This window comes from Acartia tonsa, chromosome 3 (assembly GCF_053477335.1).
Source record: "Acartia tonsa isolate MP-2025a chromosome 3, ASM5347733v1, whole genome shotgun sequence".
Taxonomy (NCBI): Eukaryota; Metazoa; Arthropoda; class Copepoda; order Calanoida; family Acartiidae; genus Acartia; species Acartia tonsa.
In genome coordinates this window covers 59,198,173-59,222,186 of record NC_137262.1, presented here as the reverse complement: position 1 = coordinate 59,222,186, position 24,014 = coordinate 59,198,173, and the positions used below count along the sequence as shown (strand labels likewise).

The 24,014-nt window shown below is 30.2% G+C and overlaps 1 protein-coding gene across 4 annotated transcripts in view; it reads left to right on the top strand.

Moving 5' to 3' along the window:
• The window catches only part of LOC145314719 (SRSF protein kinase 3-like), a 144,680-nt gene extending 121,550 nt beyond the window's left edge, over positions 1-23,130 (top strand). For all 4 annotated transcript variants that reach the window (XM_080154749.1, XM_080154746.1, XM_080154747.1 and 1 more), the window contains 10 exons: positions 1,023-1,083; positions 1,447-1,543; positions 1,897-2,037; positions 7,295-7,325; positions 7,946-8,010; positions 10,853-10,921; positions 16,521-16,647; positions 17,262-17,405; positions 17,946-18,034; positions 18,876-23,130. In XM_080154749.1, coding sequence (XP_080010875.1) covers positions 1,023-1,083; positions 1,447-1,543; positions 1,897-2,037; positions 7,295-7,325; positions 7,946-8,010; positions 10,853-10,921; positions 16,521-16,647; positions 17,262-17,405; positions 17,946-18,034; positions 18,876-18,974 — 923 coding nt within the window. In that variant the 3' untranslated portion in view covers positions 18,975-23,130. The remainder of the gene's footprint in view (positions 1-1,022; positions 1,084-1,446; positions 1,544-1,896; positions 2,038-7,294; positions 7,326-7,945; positions 8,011-10,852; positions 10,922-16,520; positions 16,648-17,261; positions 17,406-17,945; positions 18,035-18,875) is intronic.
• Positions 23,131-24,014: the final 884 nt, after the last annotated feature.

Below are 24,014 nucleotides of genomic sequence, written 5' to 3'. Positions count from 1 at the left end.
ATCTTTAGACAAAATCTATTATTTTTAAATATCGTATTGTTGTATCTTAAAGATATTCTAATAAAATCTCAAAAATCTTAATAAAAATATAAGTCTTAAATAATCCTTTATATTTATGTAAAACTATGAAAACCACATCTCGTATGCTAGCTTATAAAATATTATACCCAGTAGTTAGGCGATTAAAGACACAACATTATACTGAAACTCCTCACTGGACAAAGTTGTTATTGTGTACTACCACTACCCAGGGAGGGAAGGGACATTGTGCTGTTTATTACACTAGTCCCCAAAGTTTTCTTATTCGTTGGCTTAACAACTTTAGGGACTTTTAGTGAATTTTTATTGATTGGTTCATTAAGTTGAGTGTCCTAATGTTTCTATTGTAATCTACAGAAGAAATAATTTTGGGAATGTACATCAATTTATCGGCCATTGTCTTATCCCTTTATATCCCTGACCACCACTACCAATGCAAATTCATATTGAATGTAACAACAACAATGTCAAATTCAAATTATATGTAAACCTTTGTTTACAAAACTGTAGGAAAATTTATTTAGGGACAATACCTACTAAAATATAAAAACAACGAGCAGCTGCACCCTATGAACCATTCCAAGTCTTAAACCAAAAAACTAAATAGCCTAAAACCATCAAGAGACCTATGTGAAGCTTTACAAATAATCTAATATTATTTTTAAAGTCTGTAACAAAAAAATCCATATTTTTGTCTGTTAAACGTTCTACTGAAGTCAAACTAACTCTAAATACTCACTATATAATCAATTGTTATTTCACTCTCCAACATAGATTAAATTCTACACAATTAAATTAAAAGTTTTCCCTAAAAGGCTAATTTAAATGATATAGCATGATTTAGTGGACAGTCAGACTAATATTAGATTAAAATATTTATTGTTCAAATAGCTAAAGTATGTATTGATAGGTTAGCAAGCTAGATTTTTTTGAAAGAAGTAGCTAAAATTAGATAACCGAATAAAATTTTTGTTTATATTTAGTGAGTTCAGCTCCTGCAGAAATGTTACGACATAGAAATAGAAGTTCACGGACCAAAACGAGGTAAACTATCTGTCTGTCCGTCCGTTTATATATTCCTTTGGCAATATAATTTTCTCGGCTGCTGTTAGAGAAACATGTAAAATTTTGTCTTAAGTTATTCCTTGACAATAATTATTTGAGGATATATTTTTTTGAAATCATTGTTATTACTTGTATTATTAAACCGTATGTTTGGCTTGTTTTAATATTTCCATTATGTTTGTTTTGTTAAAATATGACGAACGCCCCTTAAGAGGCTTTGCCACGAAGAGGACTATAACCTTTGTTTACATTCTTAGCGTTGATATTTAAAGATGTAGATTTGATTAATTTTTATTATACTAAATAGTCATTATCATGTTTTTAATTAAATACTTTATTTAGACGAAAGCTTGGCAGCAGCTCTAGTAATCCAGAGGACTCTGTATCAGCCGGGGCTGCTATCAGCGCAGTAACAGTCAATAGTATGAGCCTTCCAGAGGTAAGGATTTTGTGATGTACTAATCATTAAAGATAGATTGTTCGTTAGAGGCTAGGGGCTAAGCTGCTAGTCTATAATACAAATTTAAATTATGTCTGTCTGTCTGTCTGTCTGTCAGTCTGTCCGTCTGTCCTTTAAGATCTCGGTAACCACTGAACTGATTGGATTCTACTCTGTAGGAAATATACCAAATGGTCCTGCGGTGGTTTTAGGCTATTTTCTTGGAGGGTGGGACAACCCCCCCCCCCCAATTTTAGAATTTAGGGGCGAAGCCGCTATTAGGTTTATATAAAATGCGTAGTAATTAAAATTATTCAACACATTTTCCTATTCTAAAGTTTATTATGTTAAAGGTTAGTACAGGCGGATGTGCAGTAAGTGAAGAACACCTGAGCGCAACCACTGGAGGTTGCAGTGGAGCCCTGCGGGACCCAGGGGATGGTCTGGTCATGTGTGGCGGTCAGAGGGATGATCTTATCTGCCCAGAACATCAGGTACATAAACAATATTTAATTTTTAATTTAGTTCAAAATAGGGGGGTAGGATAAGGTTGTGCTTTACAATTTTAAATATGCTATTACCAAAACACGTTCTTTCTAGGGTTGGGCCGGATACTTTTTTGGCCGGATACCGGATACCGGATATCTGGCTGATTTCAAATGCCGGATATCCGGTAACCGGCCGGATATCCGGCCAACGCCGGATATCCGGCAAATATCCGGTTATCCGGCCAAATTACCGGATATCCGGCCGGATAACCGGCCAAATTACCAGATATTAAAGTAGTAAAAAAAAAATTTCTTCAGAAATCTTATATAAATTTACATAAAGTTAAACTTATTCAGAAAAAATGTTCTTCTAGCTTCAATAATGAGAAAATTATAGCCATTTAAGATTTTAAAAAGCAGAGATTTTTGGTGTAAAGTATAAAAAATTATAGAGCCGGATATCCGGCCGGATAGTTTCAATATCCGGTATCCGGCCGGATATTGAAAATGGCCGGATATCCGGCCCAACCCTAGTTCTTTCATTTGCTTAATCAAAAACATTAGGTACTTTTAAATGTGGAGTTGGTGTACAAAATTTCTAATCAATTATTTGACCTTTAGAAAGAATAAATTATTTGGGGATATTCTTCAATTTATCGTTCTTTGTCTTATCTCAGACTAAAGAGAATGAAAAGGATTATTATATCAGTGCTATGTCTTGCTAGTCGGAGAAAGAACGAAAGTTTTAAAAGTATAAGTAAAAAAACAGTTAATATATAAATATTAGGTTTCAAATATCGCTTTGCTTTGTATTTTTATAAACCCATAAATGCAGATGTACTGTTCAATATTGGAACTTGAATTTGTCTGCCATCGTCTAGTTAGTTTAAAAGTACACGATATAAATTGTTGAATAATACTGTTTAAAAAGTGTACAGAAAACTTTTTTTATAATTGCAAAGCAAATACTTTAAAACACTTTACAGACTAATTTAATTAATTTGTTTTCAATGAAAGTTTTTCATATTTTGCAAGTGTAAAATAAAAATTTTCGTCCAAATTTTACTAAATATTAAAAAATATATAGAATATTCAATTTTAAACAATGAGTAATTTTGTTTATCATCATTGATTATCTTTGTCAAATTTTTGGACATACTATCACAGCAGCTTAACTAAATAGGATAACTACTTTAAAAAAAACAACAACAAAAAAACAGTAAAGTATTATAATAATGTTTTCACTTTGTGGACCTTAGTAAATGGTTGGTTCATTAAGTTGAGTGTTGAAATGTTTCAACCACTAATTCTAATCTAAAGAAGGGATATTTCTGTGTGTCATCATTGGAGTTGTACATCAATTTATCGGCCAATGTATAACATTAACCAATTTTACAAAAAAGCTACTTTAAACATAAACCATTGAAATTAAGTAAGACAGCACAGGGCACTAAGTTTAGCAGGATTAAATTTAAATAAAATAATTTTCCAAGGGCAAAATCCTAAAAAATTCTGATTGAAAAATGTAGATTTAAAGTTTGAATGGGCAAAGTTTAATGGTTAAAGCAATTCAAATAGGATTAACATCATATTTCTACAAAGAAAAATATATTTGAAAATAGTTTATACCAATAGAATTCATTTTATTATTTGGATGGAAAGTTTTTTATATACTTTAGGTCACTTTTTGGTCACTTATGACTAAAAATTCAAATTTTGTTTTAGGAAAGCTTCTCTTTATAGATATTGTAATTGTTAATAACGTTTTTTTAACAAGGATGATACAACCAATTGTAACGAATCTATTTAGATTAAAGGAAATATAGACAGCCAATTATTGATGACAGTGTTAGATAATGAAGAATGTTAAATGTTAAAAATTGAAAAAGGAAAAGGAAATAAAAATCAAATTAAACGATTGTAAATATTTAGATGTATCCTTCAGCTACATCTAAAAGCACTTATGAACGTCGTTTTCCATCCATGTTAGCCAATAGTGCTCTGCATAGGTATAGTATTATATGGTGCCTGATATTTTATATATGAAAACAACTTTTTTCTCTAATTTTATTTATCTTTCAGCTCTATGTTAAATAGTGTATTATAAAAGTAAAACAACAATAGCCTTACGGACAAACACAAGGACATACAGACATGTAGAAGGACATATAGAGTAGCTACTAGCTTCGCTTCTTTTTAAACGATTATTTTGACATGATAAAAGGTAGTTTTTTAATATTAAATGGTAATAAATATTGGAATGCAAAAAAAAATTGTGGATATTCAGTAAATAAATATCTGTAATAAAAATGGTTACATAGCTAGATGAAGGTTGCATATTTTTAGTTGCTAAGTTTTTCTATAATAGGTCTGTCAGTCCGTCCGTCCGTAACGGTTAGCTCTTTTCGTTAATTTAAACAGATTAGAATTGTCCTTTCGAATTCAAACCTTGCATAGTGATTCCTGATGTAGTTAGGTACGTTTTAGAAAGCGTTGCAACTCTATAATCTCTACTAGAATGTTCATACGCCCATTTTAAACATGTTGATTTTTAATACTGATTTCTAAGTCAACAAAGTACAATGCTATGTACAAAATGTTTGTTTTTACTTATACATTTATATTCAGTTTATACAATTTACAAGTGTTAATGTTCGTTTGTCCTACCTTCGCTTTTATGAATGTTGTCATCCTTGTTTACATTGAAGCCTATATAAATACATGTACATATAGATAGAGGAATAGATAGCAATAATAAAGATAGATAGATATTTACAATATAGATAGATAGATGGATATATTTTGTTGAATATTCACATGTCAAATGCATAATGTAAATGCAGAGTTTTTACTATGTAGGAAATAAGATTTTAAAAATCCGCAGAAATTGCTTTTTAACTCTACCATTTAAAAACATGCCACTAAGACCAAGACTTTTGCTTTTAATGTTTAAGTATAATCTGTGGATGGAAGTAGTGATTGCACGACCTTTGTCTGTAAGTGCTGATCGTAATTTGAAGAATTGCATCTATTTAACAGATCTAGATGTATATACAGACAACTACCTCCCTTTCTTTTTCAAATACCTCTTTTGTCTGCTTCTAAATTATTTTCTGCTACTTGGCTGTGTTAATAAAAGCGACACTATTAGTTGATTTTCAATGACCCAATAGAAAGGTTGCACAAGACGGTTGCGATGGGAAGATACAGTTATTTAACCCTTTTCTCTCTCTAGTGTTTTACTCTAATATCTATTTAAAATTTAATTGCTATATAAAGATTTTGGTTGCATGAATAAACATAGAGAATGCAAACTGTATATATCGGTTTTATGTGTATTTATAGGGTGACTATCTAAGAAGATTATTTGAAGGTGACACTTAAGATCTCTAAAACGGCCAGGCTAATGAGTCTTACTATCATATTTGCAATGTAAAATTTAGTGCTAAAGGACTGTCACTTACTTTTAGTAATATCTTAAAATGCCAAACAAAAATTGCTTAAAGCGACAGGTAACCTAACTTCAAACACATTATAATTTTGACCACCCTGTATTTTTAACATTGTATAGCGTATATGATATGTTTAGATATTCAGGTATAAGTCAATGGCCGATAAATTGATGTACATCCCCAATAATGATAAAATTACCCTTTCTTACAATTAGTTGAAACGTTTGGACACTCAATTTTAATAAACCAACCAATCAAAACTCAATAAAAGTCCCCGAGGTTATTAAGCCAACGAATAAGAAACGTAATCATAAGACATTGCGGACTAGTATACTAAACAGTCCAATGTCCCCTCCCTCCCTGGTAGATATTGCATTTATATTTGAAACATATTAAAGTAACATTTCACGTATACACACACATACACACCCACACACACTCACACACACACACACATATACACACACACACTCACAATGCTTAACTTATAATCAGGTACAGATAGGACAATGGATGATGTATTAATTGCTTTTGGACATTGGAAGATCAATCATTTCTTAATTGTGTATCCATAAAATTCAGGGATGTTAAGGGATAAGGCGTTGGATGATAAACTTATATACATCCCTAATGATGATAATCAAAGTTACCACTAAATAAGTAGATTTAAATTATTTGTTGAAAAAGTTTGGACACTGCTAGTCATTCTAGATTCAATAAGATTACTCAAATTTTTAAATCAACGAATGATAGAACGTATTTTTAGAGTTTGTGCACAAGTATGATTTACATGGCACTTAATCATACAATTTATTTCGTTGTCCACCTCTGATATTTAGTGACAAGATTTGATCTGCATCCGTGGCAACCTTAAACTAAAGTCAATCTTTTGGATCTACTGCAGTTCATGGTAACGCAATTTTCAATTTTAAAGGCTGCTAGCTGCCAAACGGCTGAACGTACACCATTTTAAGCGGCATAAGATGTCCTACAAATAATTTGGAATAACCAAGATCCAATAATGCACAGGGAAAGCTTCACTAAAGAAAAAACGCGTAAAATAGGTCTTTTTCGCGCATTTCTCTGCACTGCGAGATAATTATGCATTATTGATTTATGGCTATTCCAGATTATTTGTAGGCCTTTTTATGCTGCTTAAAACAGTGTGCGGAAATGATCTGTACGTTCAGCCGTTTGGCAACTAGCAGCCTTTAAAGTTAATAGATTTTTGGAAAATTGCGTTACCAGCAATATTTTACAGTGAACTGCAGTAGATACAATCTTTTTAAGTGACCCGCAGCCGCATGTAGACAATTTCAGAATTGTCAACTGCATAACCTTGTCTTATTTACTTGGAACAATAATATTCACTAAACGTCATATCATATAATATAATAAGTTACCATTTCTTTGAATTTTCAATTAGATTTTATTGCACAAATCTATCCTATTTTTGTTAGGCCCAATGACGCATTTTGACATTAATTATTAATAGATTTTACATTTTAGCAAAAATATATTGTTTGTTTTTAGCAGGGATCTTAATGGATAAGACAATGGACGATAAATTGATGTATAATGTACATCCTTAATGATGATAAACGGAGTTACCCTTTCTTTAGATTAAAACTTGGGGTTGAAACGTTTGGACACTTAATTTTATGAACCAACAAATCACAATTTAATAAAAGTCCTCCAAAGTTTTAAAAACAACGAATAAGAAAACGTGAATATAAAACTTTGGGTACTGGAGTAATAGGCAGTCCAGTGTCCCCATATTTAATTTATTTATGTTTTTTTTTTTTTTTTAGATGGGTTCCACCATGAATTCAAATCCTAAAGGTAAGATATAAAATATTTTTTACAGTATGGCTTAGAAACCGATTAAGAAAACAGTAAAAGTGTCGAACTATGACGTCAGGAAAAAATTACAATTAACCAATAAGAAGCCAGTATTCACTGTGGTAAAATATATAGCGGCCTCTCATTGGTTAATTGTTAATTTTTTCTGACGTCATAGTTCGACACTTTTACTGTAATCCCGATTAATATTCGATGAATAAGAACTGGATTTCAGCTATACTGAAAAATCATGTATAGCACCGTATAACAGACAATATTCCATGAATATTAAAACAAAAATCATTAGATTTATATTTTTGTTAAAATCTACGTTTGTCAAGTCAGAAAAAAATGAATGAAATTGCAAAAACCTTAAGGTTGTTTTTAATTCAAAATATGTTTTTTTTTTAATTTCTTTTTAGTGCATTTAAATAGTCCATAAACTTAATTCTCTACAGTTCCTTTTTATTTAACGGATTTTTAACTTTATAGCTATATAACGAATTATTAACAAAAACGAAAAAGCAGAATTCAGATAAAAATTATAATAAGCTGTGCTTTCTATAGACATTATTATATAAATTTTGTGTTATATTTCGACTAATAACCTTATTATTTAGATGATTACTGGACAGAAAGTATGGAAGACGAGGTGGCTAATTTCTCTAATAACAAATTAAAAGAGGTAATAGTTATTTCTCGCATCGTATTATAAACAGCTTTCCGCGGGTATAGAATGTACAATTATAAGATTAAAATTATAATTTAGCCCCGAGGTGCAGTAAAAAAACTAGTTTAATCTTATGATTGTACATTTTCATATTATTAGAAAGCTGGATATAATACATAGTTTTTTCGTATGGATGAGAACCGGTTCCTATCTACCGGATTCGAATGAATACGAGAAAATCATTTATATTGAAGTCATGAAGTTCATCGAAGTGCATTAACACACATGAAATTGATATGTTATGAGGTTGCCTCATACGGGATACACCACGAGATCTCTGTAAAAAAACCTTGCTTAATGATGTATTTTGCATGGTTATATGGCCAAACGTCCTTGAAACAACCAAATCTTTGATTGAACGTTCTTTGTCTGGTATTTCTAACTTATAAAGTAATGGATAGCACCTATTTCAAACCAAGGCATCCCCCCCCCCCTACTCTAAGTATTAATGTAGCGCACCTGACATAGCTTCGGATGAGCTTCGTGTTATGACACAGTCGCAGGTCTTGCGTATGGATAATGTCATCCTTGTTAAAAAAGAATTAATAAACAAAATCACAATTGTTTGCTTACAACAACTCTTGCATTGTTATTGATTCACAACACTAAAAAGTTGGATGTAAATGACTAGAAATGTTAGTTTGAAATAATTGTAAAAGTAATTTAAAACACATATACGTCAAGTATTGAACCTTGAAGTCAAAAATTTGCAAAAATGAAATGTTCGCACAAAATTACGTCGTTGCTATTCTAGAAAATAGCAAAATTACAACTTTTTGAACCTCACATTTCTTTTGATTGTTTAATAGCTAATATTTGCTTTAGTAATGATCATTTATGAACAAAATATTTATGATATGTGGAAAGTGTTATGTACGACGTCATAAAAACACATCTAAAGAGGAAGTATGATAGGAGAAGTGGGAATGGAAACCCCTAAAAAAGCGATGGATAATAGACGTATTCTTGTGACGTCACACATGACACTTTTCGCATATTCTAATTTTCAGGGTGGTATAATTCTGCCTCTGTAGTTACACTATTTGTTACCAAAAATCTGCTAAAATATTTAATATTAGAATTAACAATTAACGACCAATTACTTTGGCTAAATTTGCCACAGAATAAATCTCAGTTTTATAAAAAAAAAACACCCGCAAGCTGTTTGTATCTTGAAATTTTTGTGACCCGCTACACGAGAATCTTTACACTTCAACTTACATAATCAGCTAATCTGTTCTAGCCCGCAATTTTTCACACGTACAGGTTCTATCTATCTATCTGTCCATCTATCTATCTATCTAATCAGCTACTCTGTTCTAGCCTAACATTTTTTACACGTCCAGGTTCATATTTTTTAATAAAGTAATTGCAACTTATGAGTATTGTTATTTTTGTTTGTAGATTTTCTGGTTATTTTTTTAATGCGTCTCATCCGCGCGGCTTAAACAATACTATTAATAAGCTCTAGATGTAGCCACAATTTTTTCTATTCGGCTCCCAATAGCCGCATTTGATCTAATCTGAACTAAGCCGCGGCTGTTTAAGTCGATCTAAACCCCAGCCGCGCGGTAAAAGGCACAGCTTGCAACACCCAGTAAATAATGTAAGTAACAAAGGATGTGCAATCAACAAAAAGGGTTGGTTTACTGGAGGGGTTTCAAGATAACATGAAGAATCAAAATCAAAGTCAGAGTATTTTGTATACAAATTTTCTAATCTAATGGTCAAAATATCACAAAATGTATATAAATTTATATTTTTTGCTTGAAAGGCTTTTTTTACTTAAAGTCGGTATAGTGCAAAAACCATAAATAGAATATAATTGGCACTTTATCATTACTTTATCATACCAGAAAAATGATTTATTTGCGGTCCAACCAATATACCGATTCTTAAAGTATGGCGTATACGTTTTCCTCCAATTGCATTACGAGCACAGATACCATTCCCCCACCAACTATTTTTAAATAGATTTTTAATTATGGGGTTAAAAATATTTTGGCCTATATTTGAAGTGCTCTAACCCTGCGGGGCCAAGCTACCCTTTATCCAATGTAACCCAACCTAACCTAGCCAATCATATTAACACAAGAAAAAAATCATCCTCCCCCCTTATCTTTCTTAAATTGAGGGTAGGGTTTCTTGGCTGAACTAGTAAAAAAAAACTAAATTGTAATACAAAACTAGGCTGATATAGTTTTACAGTAACTGTGCGAATAATTACACAAATAAGCTGGTTTAAAAATCGCCCAACTGATAAAATCTCCACTTTGTTGGTCAAACTAAGGAAAGTAATTAATTAAGCTAATTTTGTAAAAACTAGAAAATAAAGGAAGTAACTCTAACCTTGTTCTTTCAAGGACGTCCAAGGGTAGGAGTAAAGGGTTGTCCCCCCTGCCCCACTAAAAAAGGAGAACTTGGGGCTGCTGTACTGACTACCCTAACCCCTCCCTCTCTCTCTCAAAAAAATATTTTTTTCCGCGCTTAGCACCTTGATTTAATGCCTTTTGAAATTAGAAAAATTTCACACCCAAATTATGGGTTTGTCTGTTGCGGTGTCTTGTAAAATCTCTCTTATATGATATTTTTGCTAAGATACTTAAAGACTTGTTTCAATTTGTCATTGCAAAAATAGTTTATTAAAATCAAAAGAAAATTGTATTTATGTCAGAAGAAAATCTCATTAGATTAAAATAATATTTACTTAGGCAAGGAATACAACTTAATTCATGCTGTAGATTTATTTATTTCAAAAAGGTCTACCTGTCTCTTATAACCTTATTCATGATTTCAGGACCCAGTGCATCAAGTGTGTCCAAACCTTGAGGTGAAGATAGCTGATCTGGGCAACGCCTGTTGGATTGTAAGTTTTATTTCATCATAGCTCAGCTACTCTTATAGTATGGTATATAAGTCCATACTTAGTTTTAACGCTAACCGTTAATTTGTTGAAACAGGATATTCTTTTTGGTAACAATTGACATTAACTTACATAAAGTTTAACACTAAAAACCCATAAATACTATGTAACGATATTTCTATAAAAAAAATGTAAATATAGTCTAAAGTAGATGTTTTAAAAGAAACATTGTACTTCCTAAAAAAATAGTGGTTTCGCCCCTAAGATATAGGATTTTCTGCATTCAATGTGAGTGAGAGAGAATAAACCCATCCAAAGAAGTATATGAAGTTTCCCTAAAATGTAGAACTCGGTCTACCAATAATAAAATGGACAATAATTAATGTACATGTCCAATGATGGTAAACAAAATTGCCTCTTATGTAGATTTAAATTATAATTGAAAATTTAAGACAATACTAGTTTTGAACTAACCAATGATAATTCAATAAAAGTACTAATAAAAGACTAAGAAAACGTGGGTATACAACTTTGGGTACCAGTGTAATTTATTGTTCAAAGTCCATTCCCTTCCTCCTTGTGGATTTCAGACATTCAAATAATTTCCATAAAATTTGAAAATGTAATTTAAAGTACATATATTGTCTAGAGTTAAGTCCTCTTGCATATGCTTCAATATTAGATTAGATTCTCTTCCAGTAGTATATAGTAGTGTAGATGTTTTATCAAAAATTTTAAATAACAAGTCTTCAAATATCTAACACGGCATTCATTGGAAGAGGGGGGTAAAAAACTGCTTACAATAGCCATATTTATTTTAGTACTTACAAGTAAAACCATATCCATTGTTCAAAAGAAGCGTAGCAATAACAAGCTAACATTAACAAAATAGTTTCTATGCTACACTGGACGTTAAACTGTAAATTATAATTTTATTAAAGCTTGATTGGGCGAAAATAAAAATAGCAGTTTTCAAAAATTGTCAGCAATAATTTTAATGTACAGAAAGGTATTGTACCAACGAATGTGAGAGCGTGTTAATAAAAACTAGTATAATTTTTATTCCAATATCCCTTCCCTCTCTATGTTGCAGAAACGCCATGCATGTAAGCTTAGAGAATATTGAATATTAAATTAAATTACTTTACTACTACCACTCACAAATAGGAATCTATTTCCACAGATTTTAATCAATCAATATCATTTTTTTTAACTAAGAGGCGTGCTGATAAGTATTTAAAAAACATTAGTTTAACGCATTAATGAGCTCCCTTGAATCTTATGGGATAAGACAATAAAGATAAATTTCTTGGTCGCCATTGTGCCCAAAAGTGATTTGAACATCTTAATTAACACCTAATCCTTTATTCCCTGGGATCTTAAGGGATAAGATAATGGAAATAAATTGACGCCCATTTGCTTTTTCCAAATTACAATAAACAAAATTATCTATTCTGTAGATTAAAGTTTTTTTATATGTGCTTTTAAATCTTTTAGTACCCGTATAATTTGGAGTCAAATGTTCATTCCTTTCTTGTTATCCCCTAAGAAAGTATATTTAAATACAACAAAATTGAGCTTTTTTATGAACACATAAACTTATTTTCTCACAATTATTGCATGATTTACATCGATTACATTTGCTTAATAACTGCTCCTGTTCTTAAATGAACTTTTGCTGTGTATACAATATATACTTTTGAAGTGAATTTAAGAGTTCTAGACTAAGCCATTCAGACCAGGGATCTAAAGTGATAAGACAACGCCCGATAAATTGATGTACATCCACAATGTTGATACACAAAATACCCCTTCTGTAGATTAAAGTTTGTAGTTAAAACGTTTGAATACTCAGCTTAATGAATCAACCAATCAAAATTCAATAAAGTCCCCAAAGTTGTTAAGGCAATGAAAAAGAAAATGTTATTATAAAATTTTGGAGACTAGTGTAATAAACAGCCCATTGTCCCCTCTCTTTCTGATTAGAATTGCATATTATCTGCCCCTGTTCTTAACTGTACTGTGTATACAATATATACTTTTGAAGTGAATTTAAGAGTTCTAGACTAAGTCATCCAGACAATATAAACTTTACAAGACTTATATTTAATTTACTTAACAATCATCTATTTATTAATTTATCTACTAGCTATCTATCTATTAATTAGGTTATTTTAAAGTACAGGGAGAAAGGGGACGTTGAGCTGTTTATTACACTATTCCCCAAAGTTTCATAATACCGTTTTCTTATTCGTTGACTTAACAACTTTGGTGACTTCAATTTAAATTTGATTGGTTGGTTTATTAAGTTGAATTTTCAAACGTTTTAACTACTAATTGATCTACAGAAGGGATAATTTTGTGTAACATTATTGAGGATGTAATTGTACAGTACATCTATTTATCGGCCATATTATCGACTAAAAATCTTTTACTTAAAATAATTTTTGAAAGTACATTTCGTATATTTTTATAAAAATTCTCAATAAATCTTCGAATAGTATCACTCCTCCAAAAGTTCATTTCCAAAAACAATAAAAACTTGCTTCCAATATTCCAATTTGATATTTACAATGTCTGAAACATTTTATATTTTCCAACAGCGGCGTCTGTATGGATGCAGGGATAGGTCATTGGATGATAAATCAACTTACCCAATATAGAAATTAGTACTTCACAGCTAAAGTATAAAAACAAAAAATCCAATTAACAGCAAAGAGAAAATTTCCATTCGGCTCAATTGATCTTGAAACGGTCAACTCTTCTTGAATTACCGTTTACAAAATATTGTTTTTGGGGTTATACTTTTTTTTAAGGAATCCAAATGCATAGTCTGAAATCAATCAAATAATTCTAACATGTTCAGAACAACCCATCACGAATGAACGAATAGGCGGATCGATTCTGATTGTACAAAAGCTAACCTGTAAAACTAAATTCTAATTCCATTTACCTATCCGTGGAATTTCCAGCCAAAACAAAATTACAAGAATGGAAAAGTATAAATCAATAAGAAAGAAAGAAATTGTCAGAGAGAGGGGACATTGGGCTGTTTATTACACTAGTCCCCAAAGTTTTATAATAAAGTTTTCTTATTCGTTGGCTTAACAACTTTGTGGACTTTAGTGAATTTGGATTGGTTTAATTCATTAAGTTGAGTGTTCAAACGGTTCCACCCTAATTTTAATCTACAGAAGGGGTATTTTTGTGTATGATCATTAGGGATGTACATCAATTTATCGGCCATTGTCTTATCCATTTGTATCCTTGGAAATTGCAATATCCTGATAAAATAAAAGAAAGATAAAATCATTTTACTATCCTAAGTTTTATTAGGAGCGCAGCTAACTGTTATCTGCATTTAAGAGTATGCCAGGTCACTCAAGGAATCATTATGCAAATTATTTATTATTAAGAGTCACTGGTTACTTACTTGTTTACATTTGCCACTTCCTGAGGAATTTTAGTATGGACATTGAACTGTAAATTAAGCTGGCACCCAAAGTTTTATAAAGATGTTCTCTCATTCATTTTGTATCTTATAGAATTAGTAATTTTGTTTGTCATAATTGGGGATATACATCACTTTATCGTCCATTGTATCATTCCTCAAGATCCCTAGTCCAGAATATTATGACATCCAACAGTGTTTGGTGGGTAATACTTGTTGTGCCTTTTAAAGGCCAAGGCATTCTCACCACTTAATCAGTAATGGTCTTCGGTCAATTATTTTTGCTTGGCAGCTATGAATATGCAAATCCTTGTTATTTTTCCCAGATGTTTTTTCGTCGTCTTGATTCTGAAAATTGTAAATTTTGTGCAACTTGTAATCTATCCTTTGCTCAGGTAGGGAAAGGACACTGGCGTTTAAAAATAATCTACAATCCTTTCTTTCACCCAATCATAATGGCGAAACAAAGTTATAAATTTAAGCTCTATAATTAGGAGGGAGGTTTCATTAATGTCTAATGCCCTATCCCTTTGTTTTCTCTATTCCGGAATAGTCACAAAACTTAGTCAAAACAATTTTTACATCAACATAGAAAGAGAACAATAATCTAAAGTATTATCTGCACATCATATAAATCCACCCATAAACAACAATCTTTAGTAGGCATTAGGCACTAAGCTTCATGTATATATTATCATTTATCAAAAACCAAACTAAAACTTAATAGAAGTAGCTATAAATAATTATAGCTGTGAAATGGTTATACCTAATTTCCATGAAATATAACTAAACACTCTTTATATGAAATTACTTTTTACAGAAAATCAAAGAAAAGTCGACAAAATTTGAAGCTTTATTAAAAAGAATTCATATTCCTGTTTCTGCAATTATCCATAATATTTTTAGTCATTTTCAAAACAGTTAAGTCTAGGAGGTGTTTCCTCAAATTAGAATATTATTTTTTAATTAAGACAAAATTTTAAATGTATACCAGGGAGGGAGGGTATATTGGACTTTAAATTTAACTGGTACTCAAAGTTTTAAACTTTGGTACCTTTTATTGAATTTTGATTTGTTGGTTCTTAACTAGTAGAGTCCAAACCATTCAACAAATAATTTTATTTTCATTATCAGTGTTGTATATTATTGTATTGTCTTATCCCTTAAGATCCCTGATATGTATTAATTGTAGAAATAAATAAATGTAATTCAATTCAAAGGAATTTTCAGCCATTTGATTAGTAGATACTATCAATAAATCAATAAATGTGACATTTTTTTTGGTTACCTCTTTCATGAGCAATCAATACCTTTTTCTAGATCTTTATTTTAAAGTCGAGGCGGCGCGCTGAATCCCTAGCATACAGGGGTTCCGAATTGAAAATGAGCAGATAAATCATAAATATAGCCTAAAATTATTCAAATACTTAAATAAAAATATAAAATGGCTCAAAACTATGCTTTAATAACATAGAAAGCTAAATGGATATCGAAATCTTAAGCTTTAAAAAAATCCTCAGTACTTTATATAACAGGACAGATACTTACTTACCTACCTGAGCTAAAAAAAAAATATGGTGAAAATTTTAGTACAAAAGAATGAACACCTTGTGTGAGAAGTCTCCTTGACTTTTACATTGACAGCCCAGACTTAATAGATATATCATTTTTCTAAGTTTCATAATTCATATCTTTTTCTACCACCGTTGTGTCAATTATTACAGTACAATTTTAACAAAATGACGCCAAAAATGTTATCTGGTAAACTATTTTCTTGTTGTTGGGGTGAATTATGAGGGAGACAACAAAATTTTAAACTCTTCGCGCGTTAATTTACCTATTCAAGGACGCTTATTTCACTTTAATTATGTAGGGGGTTATCTGTATTACACACCTAAAGGCTCACCCCATCCTTCGATGTTGAAAATTGTAAGGGGGTGTTTGTATGGAGGTGCACCATCCCCCAAACCAATAGTAAGACTATTGGTAATATCATTATAATTTAACTAAACTCAATAAGTATTTATTATCATTTCGTTTACATTTTAGGTAGCTAAAAGTAATCTAAAATTTTTATCAGCATATTCCATCAATATAAGCAAACTTTTAATTGTAATAATTTGATAACAATTTACATGAAATAAATTTTAGGACCATCACTTCACCGAGGACATTCAGACCCGCCAATACCGAGCTCTAGAGGTTCTACTGGGCTCTGGCTATGGTTGTCCAGCTGATATTTGGAGTACTGCTTGTATGGCATTTGAGTTAGCCACAGGTATAATTATCTATCTGTCCAACTATCTATCTATCTATCTATCTATCTATCTATCTATCTATCTATCTATCTATCTATCTATCTATCTATCTATCTATCTATCTATCTATCTATCTATCTATCTATCTATCTATCTATCTATCTATCTATCTATCTATCTATCTATCTATCTATCTATCTATCTATCTATCTATCTATCTATCTATCTATCTATCTATCTATCTATCTATCTATCTATCTATCTATCTATCTATCTATCTATCTATCTATCTATCTATCTATCTATCTATCTATCTATCTATCTATCTATCTATCTATCTATCTATCTATCTATCTATCTATCTATCTATCTATCTATCTATCTATCTATCTATCTATCTATCTATCTATCTATCTATCTATCTATCTATCTATCTATCTATCTATCTATCTATCTATCTATCTATCTATCTATCTATCTATCTATCTATCTATCTATCTATCCATCTATCTATCTATATATCTATTTGAGCCTCACAGTGGAGAGGACTATAGTAGGGATGAGGACCACCTAGCCCACATCATAGAGTTGATAGGGCCCATACCCAAGCATATCTATCTATCTATCTATCTAGGTGACTATCTATTTGAGCCTCACAGTGGAGAGGACTATAGCCGGGATGAGGACCACCTAGCCCACATCATAGAGTTGATAGGGCCCATACCCAAGCATATCGCTTTCTCTGGCAGATACAGCAAAGAGTTCTTTAGGAAAAATGGTAAGAGCTTAATATTTTTGTAGCGAGGCTACATCATAATTCTACATATACGTCCGTCTGAACCGTTGGCCTAAAGGGGGAACTTGAATTTCTTTGCTTCTATAAGATAGATGTCGGATATTTTTTGATGATTCCAATATATTTCGTTGTGAAATTATACATTATGTATTATTTTTTTACTGATATCAAAAATAGATGTCTTAAGTAGAACTCTTTAGCAAATGAGCATTTACTTCATAACTTTTTTTGTGTATATGCTTTTTACTCTATACAATACTGGTGACTACGCCCCTAGAGATCTCTAGAGGGACTAAAAAATTAGGAATTTATTTTTTCTTAGACTGATTTCTCCTAGGAACACTCCCCCAATATAGTGTCCCTTCAAAGGCCTATAAGAAGCTTCACTGTAAATGAGAACTATAGCAATTCAACGGTTAGTGAGATTCTTTGGTACATACAGGCAGACCGTTAGACTCATAGACATCCTGTTACTTTTAAACAAAGATTACTAATTTTTTAAAAATATCTATTTGTATTTAGGTGAGCTACGGCATATCAATATGTTAAAGCCCTGGTCTCTTTTTGATGTTCTCATTGAGAAGTATGAATGGGACCCTAAAATTGCTCAGGTATACATTTTATTATTTGCTTATCTGTGGACAACTGTCTTTAAAAACATCCAAGAAGTATAGCATATATTGTAAAGGGCCCAAAAATCCTATTTGTTCTAACTGACCTTATTATTTGTTTTATTAAATTTCTATGTCAAAGACATATTTTATTAATTTTTGTGTCAGTCTTGAACATCCCATATTGACAGTTTTGCTCTCATTTCTATTAAAGTCAAGACCCTCTTTAGATATCTAAATGCATTACATGTTTTTTGTTGCCTATCTATGTATTCATCTATCTTTGTTACTTACTATCTATCAATCCATTCCGATATCTATCTATCCCTTCTATTTAGGATTTTTCTTGTTTATAATTATTCTATGTCTCTTTCTATCTATATATCTTGGTTACTATCTAATTGGCTATCTATCCATCCAACTATCTTTCTTTGTAGGACCCTCCTGATAAATAGTCTATGTCTCTTTTTATCTGTCTATCTTAGTTATTACCTAATTAGCTATCTATATATACTTCCAACTAAATAGCTATCTGTGAGGAATTTACTTGTTGCTTGTTACTTTGGTTACTGTCTAATTTAATATTACTGTTTATCTAACTATCTATCCATCTATATGTCCATCCATTCATCTACATGTAGGATTTTGTGACTTTGATTATGAGTTTAACTAACTATCTAATTAACTATCTGTTCATCTACCTATATATCTATCTAACTAACTAATAATCTGTCTATCTAACAAACTAAATACCTATCTATTTATCTAACTAATTATCTATCTATCTAACTGTCTAACTATCTATCAATCTATTTATCTAACTATCCATCTATCTATCTAGGACTTTGCAGACTGGTTGTTACCAATGCTACAGCTGGACCCAAGCAAACGTGCGAGTGCCACTGAGTGCCTAAATCACAAGTTCTTAGATGATATATAGGATTTGCTGGAATACGTTTAGAACATCAATACATACAACTTTTTAGCATAAAAACATTGTAAAAAAATCCACAAAATGCTAAAAAAAACATCTTTAATAATCTTCAAAATCACATTTTGGTGATGAAAAAAGAAGTATTTTTGATGGATTTTTTTTACAGTGTTTTGCAGCTATTAATTATGGTGTAAAGGAATTATGATGCAAATTTGGGATTTAATGTTGACGTGATTAATGTTTAGTAATGGGGAGTCATATCACTGCCGCTAATTGTTTCATATTCGCATAAAAAGACACATTATTAGCAGTAAGGGAGGGGGGACATTGGACTGTAAATTATACCCAAGGTTTTTTGATAAACACGTTCTTTCTCTCGTTGGCTTCGTTGGGTTCCTTTATTCTTGATTGGTTGATTCAAAGATCAGTGTCTTAAATTTTCAACCAATGATTTTGTACTCTACAGAAATGGGCATTTTGTTTATTATCATTTGAATTTACATCAATTTGCTATCCATTGTCTTATCCCTTAAGATCCCTAATGAAACTTTTGTGGAGTTGAATTTACATCTTTTGAAATATGTTTTAATAAAACATTATGAATAAGATTTTTAGCAATAATAAATTAAAGATTTTAGAAGCAAAAAAAAAACATAATAAATGTTAGCAAAAAATTCCAAGTGGCATCTAATTTCATTTTGATGTTCTAAACGTATTTCAGAGAATAAAAAAATTGATATATATGATTATAAATCATGTATTATACTTAACCTAACCTAAAACACAAGCCATATAATTATAAAAAAAATTGTATTCTCCAAAGCACAAAAGATCCTGCAATACTATACTGAATATTAAACCAAAGAAAAAAATAATTGCAATGGAAAATTAATCGCTTAAAGTATGAAATTGAAATATTTCTGTATAGTGTTGTTCAATGTTGCTTATAAAACAAATCAAGGCTATGTATAAAGGTAAAAATTTACCCTTATACATAACTTTGAATTGAATATGTACTACACAAAGAAAAGTCTTTTATTATTATGTAATTTTTAAGAAAAAAAACTTGATATGACACGACAACTAAATTTCTACTATACATGACCTAGTCAAATATCTAGAAGTTTATTTTGTTTCCTAAGCACCATTTTATATATATGGCCACCTTTTAAACAAATTTAAAGGGTTATATACTAGAAGTTTATTATTAAAGAAAGGTGCAACAAAAATTGAAGTGATAAACCAAACTATCAGCCTTATAAAGAATTTAGATCTGTAGTCAATATGTAAAATTGTTTTTACAACAAATATTTGTAAATAAGGGCAGAAAAATATGAATAAGTTTACAAAATAAATAATCTCTAATAATATAAAATCAATCATTTTAAAACCTTGGCTCTAAAACTGCTAATGAAATATATCAATAGAAGAAAAATAATTTATTTTGTTACTTTTGGACAAAAACATTACTATAAAACACTAGATTTAGAAATGGGAAAAACGCTCAAAAAATTATTTAATAATGATTTTAATTCATTCAAATTTCTAGATGTTAACTGTTTTTCATTGTAATTTTATTTATTAGTGAAAAAAGCCTTTAGAATATTTATAAACATATTATAAAAGAGAGAAACCAAAAAAGGCGAAAAATAATTTTTCAGTAGAAAAAAAGTCATTTTGATACCTTAAACGCCCTTGTTCCTTTTTTGCTGTTTTTGACCCCTTTTTGCGATTATAGATGTATTTTTTAGATGAATATGTGACAAATATATACTTATATAAAAGCTAGTTTTGAAGTAAGTTTACATGATCATATATAATATGAAGTAGAGACATGAGTATATCGTTCACATTTATATCAAATATTGATAGTAAACATTTTAATAATAACAAAAAGCGTCATTTTTTCGCATTAATCTGTAAAATTGGGTGCAAGCTTCCAGTCAAATGCGCTTATTAGGTCAAACTGTACTTATTTTTTTTGTGTAATTATACGCGTAATTACAGTTTGACCTAATCGACATTTGACTGGAAGCTTGCATCCAATTTTACGGAATATTACGAAAAATGACGCTCTTATTAGATTGATTGTATGACATTTAGAAAAGGCATAAATTAATTTGTTTGCAAATTTCCAATCGCCCAGTTTCATTTGATTTTGCTTGATTTATAATACAAAAAATTAGTAAGCCATATCCAATAAAATTTTCCTATTCTAGCCTAAGAAACTTTACCCAATATTGCTTGAGAAAATCCTAAAAAATGCATTTTTTTTGTTAAAATTAACCATAATAATAAGCTTGCTTTTAGAAAGAAATTTACTACAAATCATAAAACTTCATAATACAATAAATCAATCTTTAATGTGAAATAAAACTTTTGAAGCTGCCTAAATGATGATATGAACCATAACACTGACATGAAACTGGGCTTTATCATTCTTAACATTTCATTACAGAAAGGTTTATTGCTATTTTAATTTTGAATTTTTTTAAATGATTTTTGTTTTAGTCAATATTTAAAATTAGTAAAAGATGGCAAACCCTGTCAAAATTGTTGGCTTTAAATCAATATGCATTTTGAAGGGTATATGTAGAGTATTTGGCATGAATAAAATCGACAAATCGTCAGATTAATGATTAATTACTTATCTTGACATAATGCAATAAATAAGCAATAGGTTTTCTTTGGGTAACATATCTTTGCACAGTAATTTTCAAAATGTTTTAAATCATACAGCCATTTTAAAAATATAATTTAACGTAAAATAGCAATAAACCTTCATAAAAAGTGAAAAATCTTAGTGACAAATCTAAATAAATATTTGTGAGAATAAAGAAATAAAAACATTTTCCATTTTAAATATCTAAAATTAACTAAAATTTAAACATCTATCTTAGGATCAAAAACTTGTAATTCGAAGATTATAACTTAGTTTTGTTAGCCCTGAGATAGCGAAGGCTAACAAAACTTAGATTATGATTGTACATTTTTATATTCGTAGAAAACTGGATATAATACGATACGATACATGATTTTTAGTGTGTCTGAAAACTGGTTCTAATCCAGCGGATATTAATCGATTTCGAAGCCATACTGGAAATAGGTTTACAAATTTCATTAAGCATTAATTTGATATTGCTTAATTTAGTCATTTAAAATGGAAAATGGAAACATAGCATGAAATTGTAAACCCAGCTACAATGGAAAATATTTAGATAATTTAATACCAATCAGCTCTCTGTACAATTATTACAATAATATAATTATTATTACAATTTTAAATACTTTAATTATCAAATTTGGCCTTTAAAAAGCGAAGCAGCTTATAGGTCCTAATTTAAAATGACGTCTTACAATGCAAATGACGAATGATTGGCCAGTATGCATTGTAATTGACCAATGGTAAATTGTATACTAGCCTATCATTAGTCATTTGTATTGTATGACGTCATTTTTTATTAGGCACTGTAAGCTGTTTCCCAATTTTCTATAATCTAAATAAAACTTTGGGATAAAAAATTCAGAATTATTATTTATTAAGTGTATAACCTACTTATCATGAGTTACCATATCCTTATTTCTAGAATAATAATAATACCATGTTCATTTAGAAATTATATTTAGGTCATCCTCTTATCTAAACCCCTCCCCCCAAGTGTATATAGCCTAAAACTTGTCGGCTATTTACCTATTATTATGATCCTTATAATTGTTTCTATGATAATCTATGTGATAAATATTGCCTATATGGATGATAAAATGTTTCTATTTACCTAAAATGATAAAACCAATATTAATTGTGTAAAAATAACATTATCTATGTTAAGTACCATTTAAAATCAACAAAAAAATGTTGTGGATTTGAAAGTGTTATGAAATTTTTAATTATTTTAACTTATCTTTTTGAAAATAGACCTTTTAATTATGAAAAAAGCACAAAATAAAGACAAAAAGCTAAAGGTTTTCTCAAAACTTCATAACTCTTTTTTTAATCTATGAACTTTTTAAAAATGTTAACTTAGGAAAATCTAACTGCGCGATAAATTACAATTATATCTCTTAGGATATTTGAATAATTTCTTTTTTTTATAAAAAAAATCGAATTGGTGCATAAATTTTAAGATGTAATGATGAAATATATAAATTACATAGGTAAAAATATTATTTTTTCTTTAATTTTTGTAAGCATTGATACTTTATAAGAATACAGTGTCTGTCTGTTTCAGTGAAGCTTTTTATAGTTTCAATAAAAAACGGCGTCATACTGGCCTACCATTGGTCAGTTAAAATATAATCTGGACTGCCATTGGTAATTTAGTCTGTGTATTGGCCTATCATTGGTCAATTTAAATGTATACTGACCTGCCATTGGTAATTTAGTCTGTGTATTGGCCTATCATTGGTCATTTGTATTGTATGACGTCATTTTTCTATTATAAAAGTTAGTATTCATATAAAAGCAGGGATCCTAAGGTATAAGACAGTGGATAAAATAGTGATGTTCACCCCTATTTATGATTTCTGCTGGTTAAAATATTTTTAGAGAAAAAGTTTGTTAGTTTTGTCAAATAGTAAATATTTCATAAAACTCTTAAAGATTTTTTAAGCCAACGAATAAGAGTGATTATTTGAATACTTTACATCGGACATTCGTACAAATGAACATAAACTTAAAGTATCAGTACGTTGAAGGGACATAATTTTTAATCTTGATTTTCGAAATAATTCGCTTATATTATTGTGCCTAATCTTATTAGAAATATCCATTTACACAACTCACCATGCTTAGGTTGTAATCAATAGGACGGTTCTAATGTGCCTAAAATAGAGAGCCACAATACGTTAAAGACGCAATGACCTCCACTGAAGAATGGCCTCGCATTTTTTCTGAAAATGTAAAACTCCAAAATAAATTTTGTGACAAGGTTTAGTGATTATTTTGAATAAATTAGCATAATTTGTTTCTATAAGTAGTAGACTGTGAAATGGCAAATTACTCAAGATAATGAGCTCTAGCTTAGTCCTACAGACACTGACCTTCAA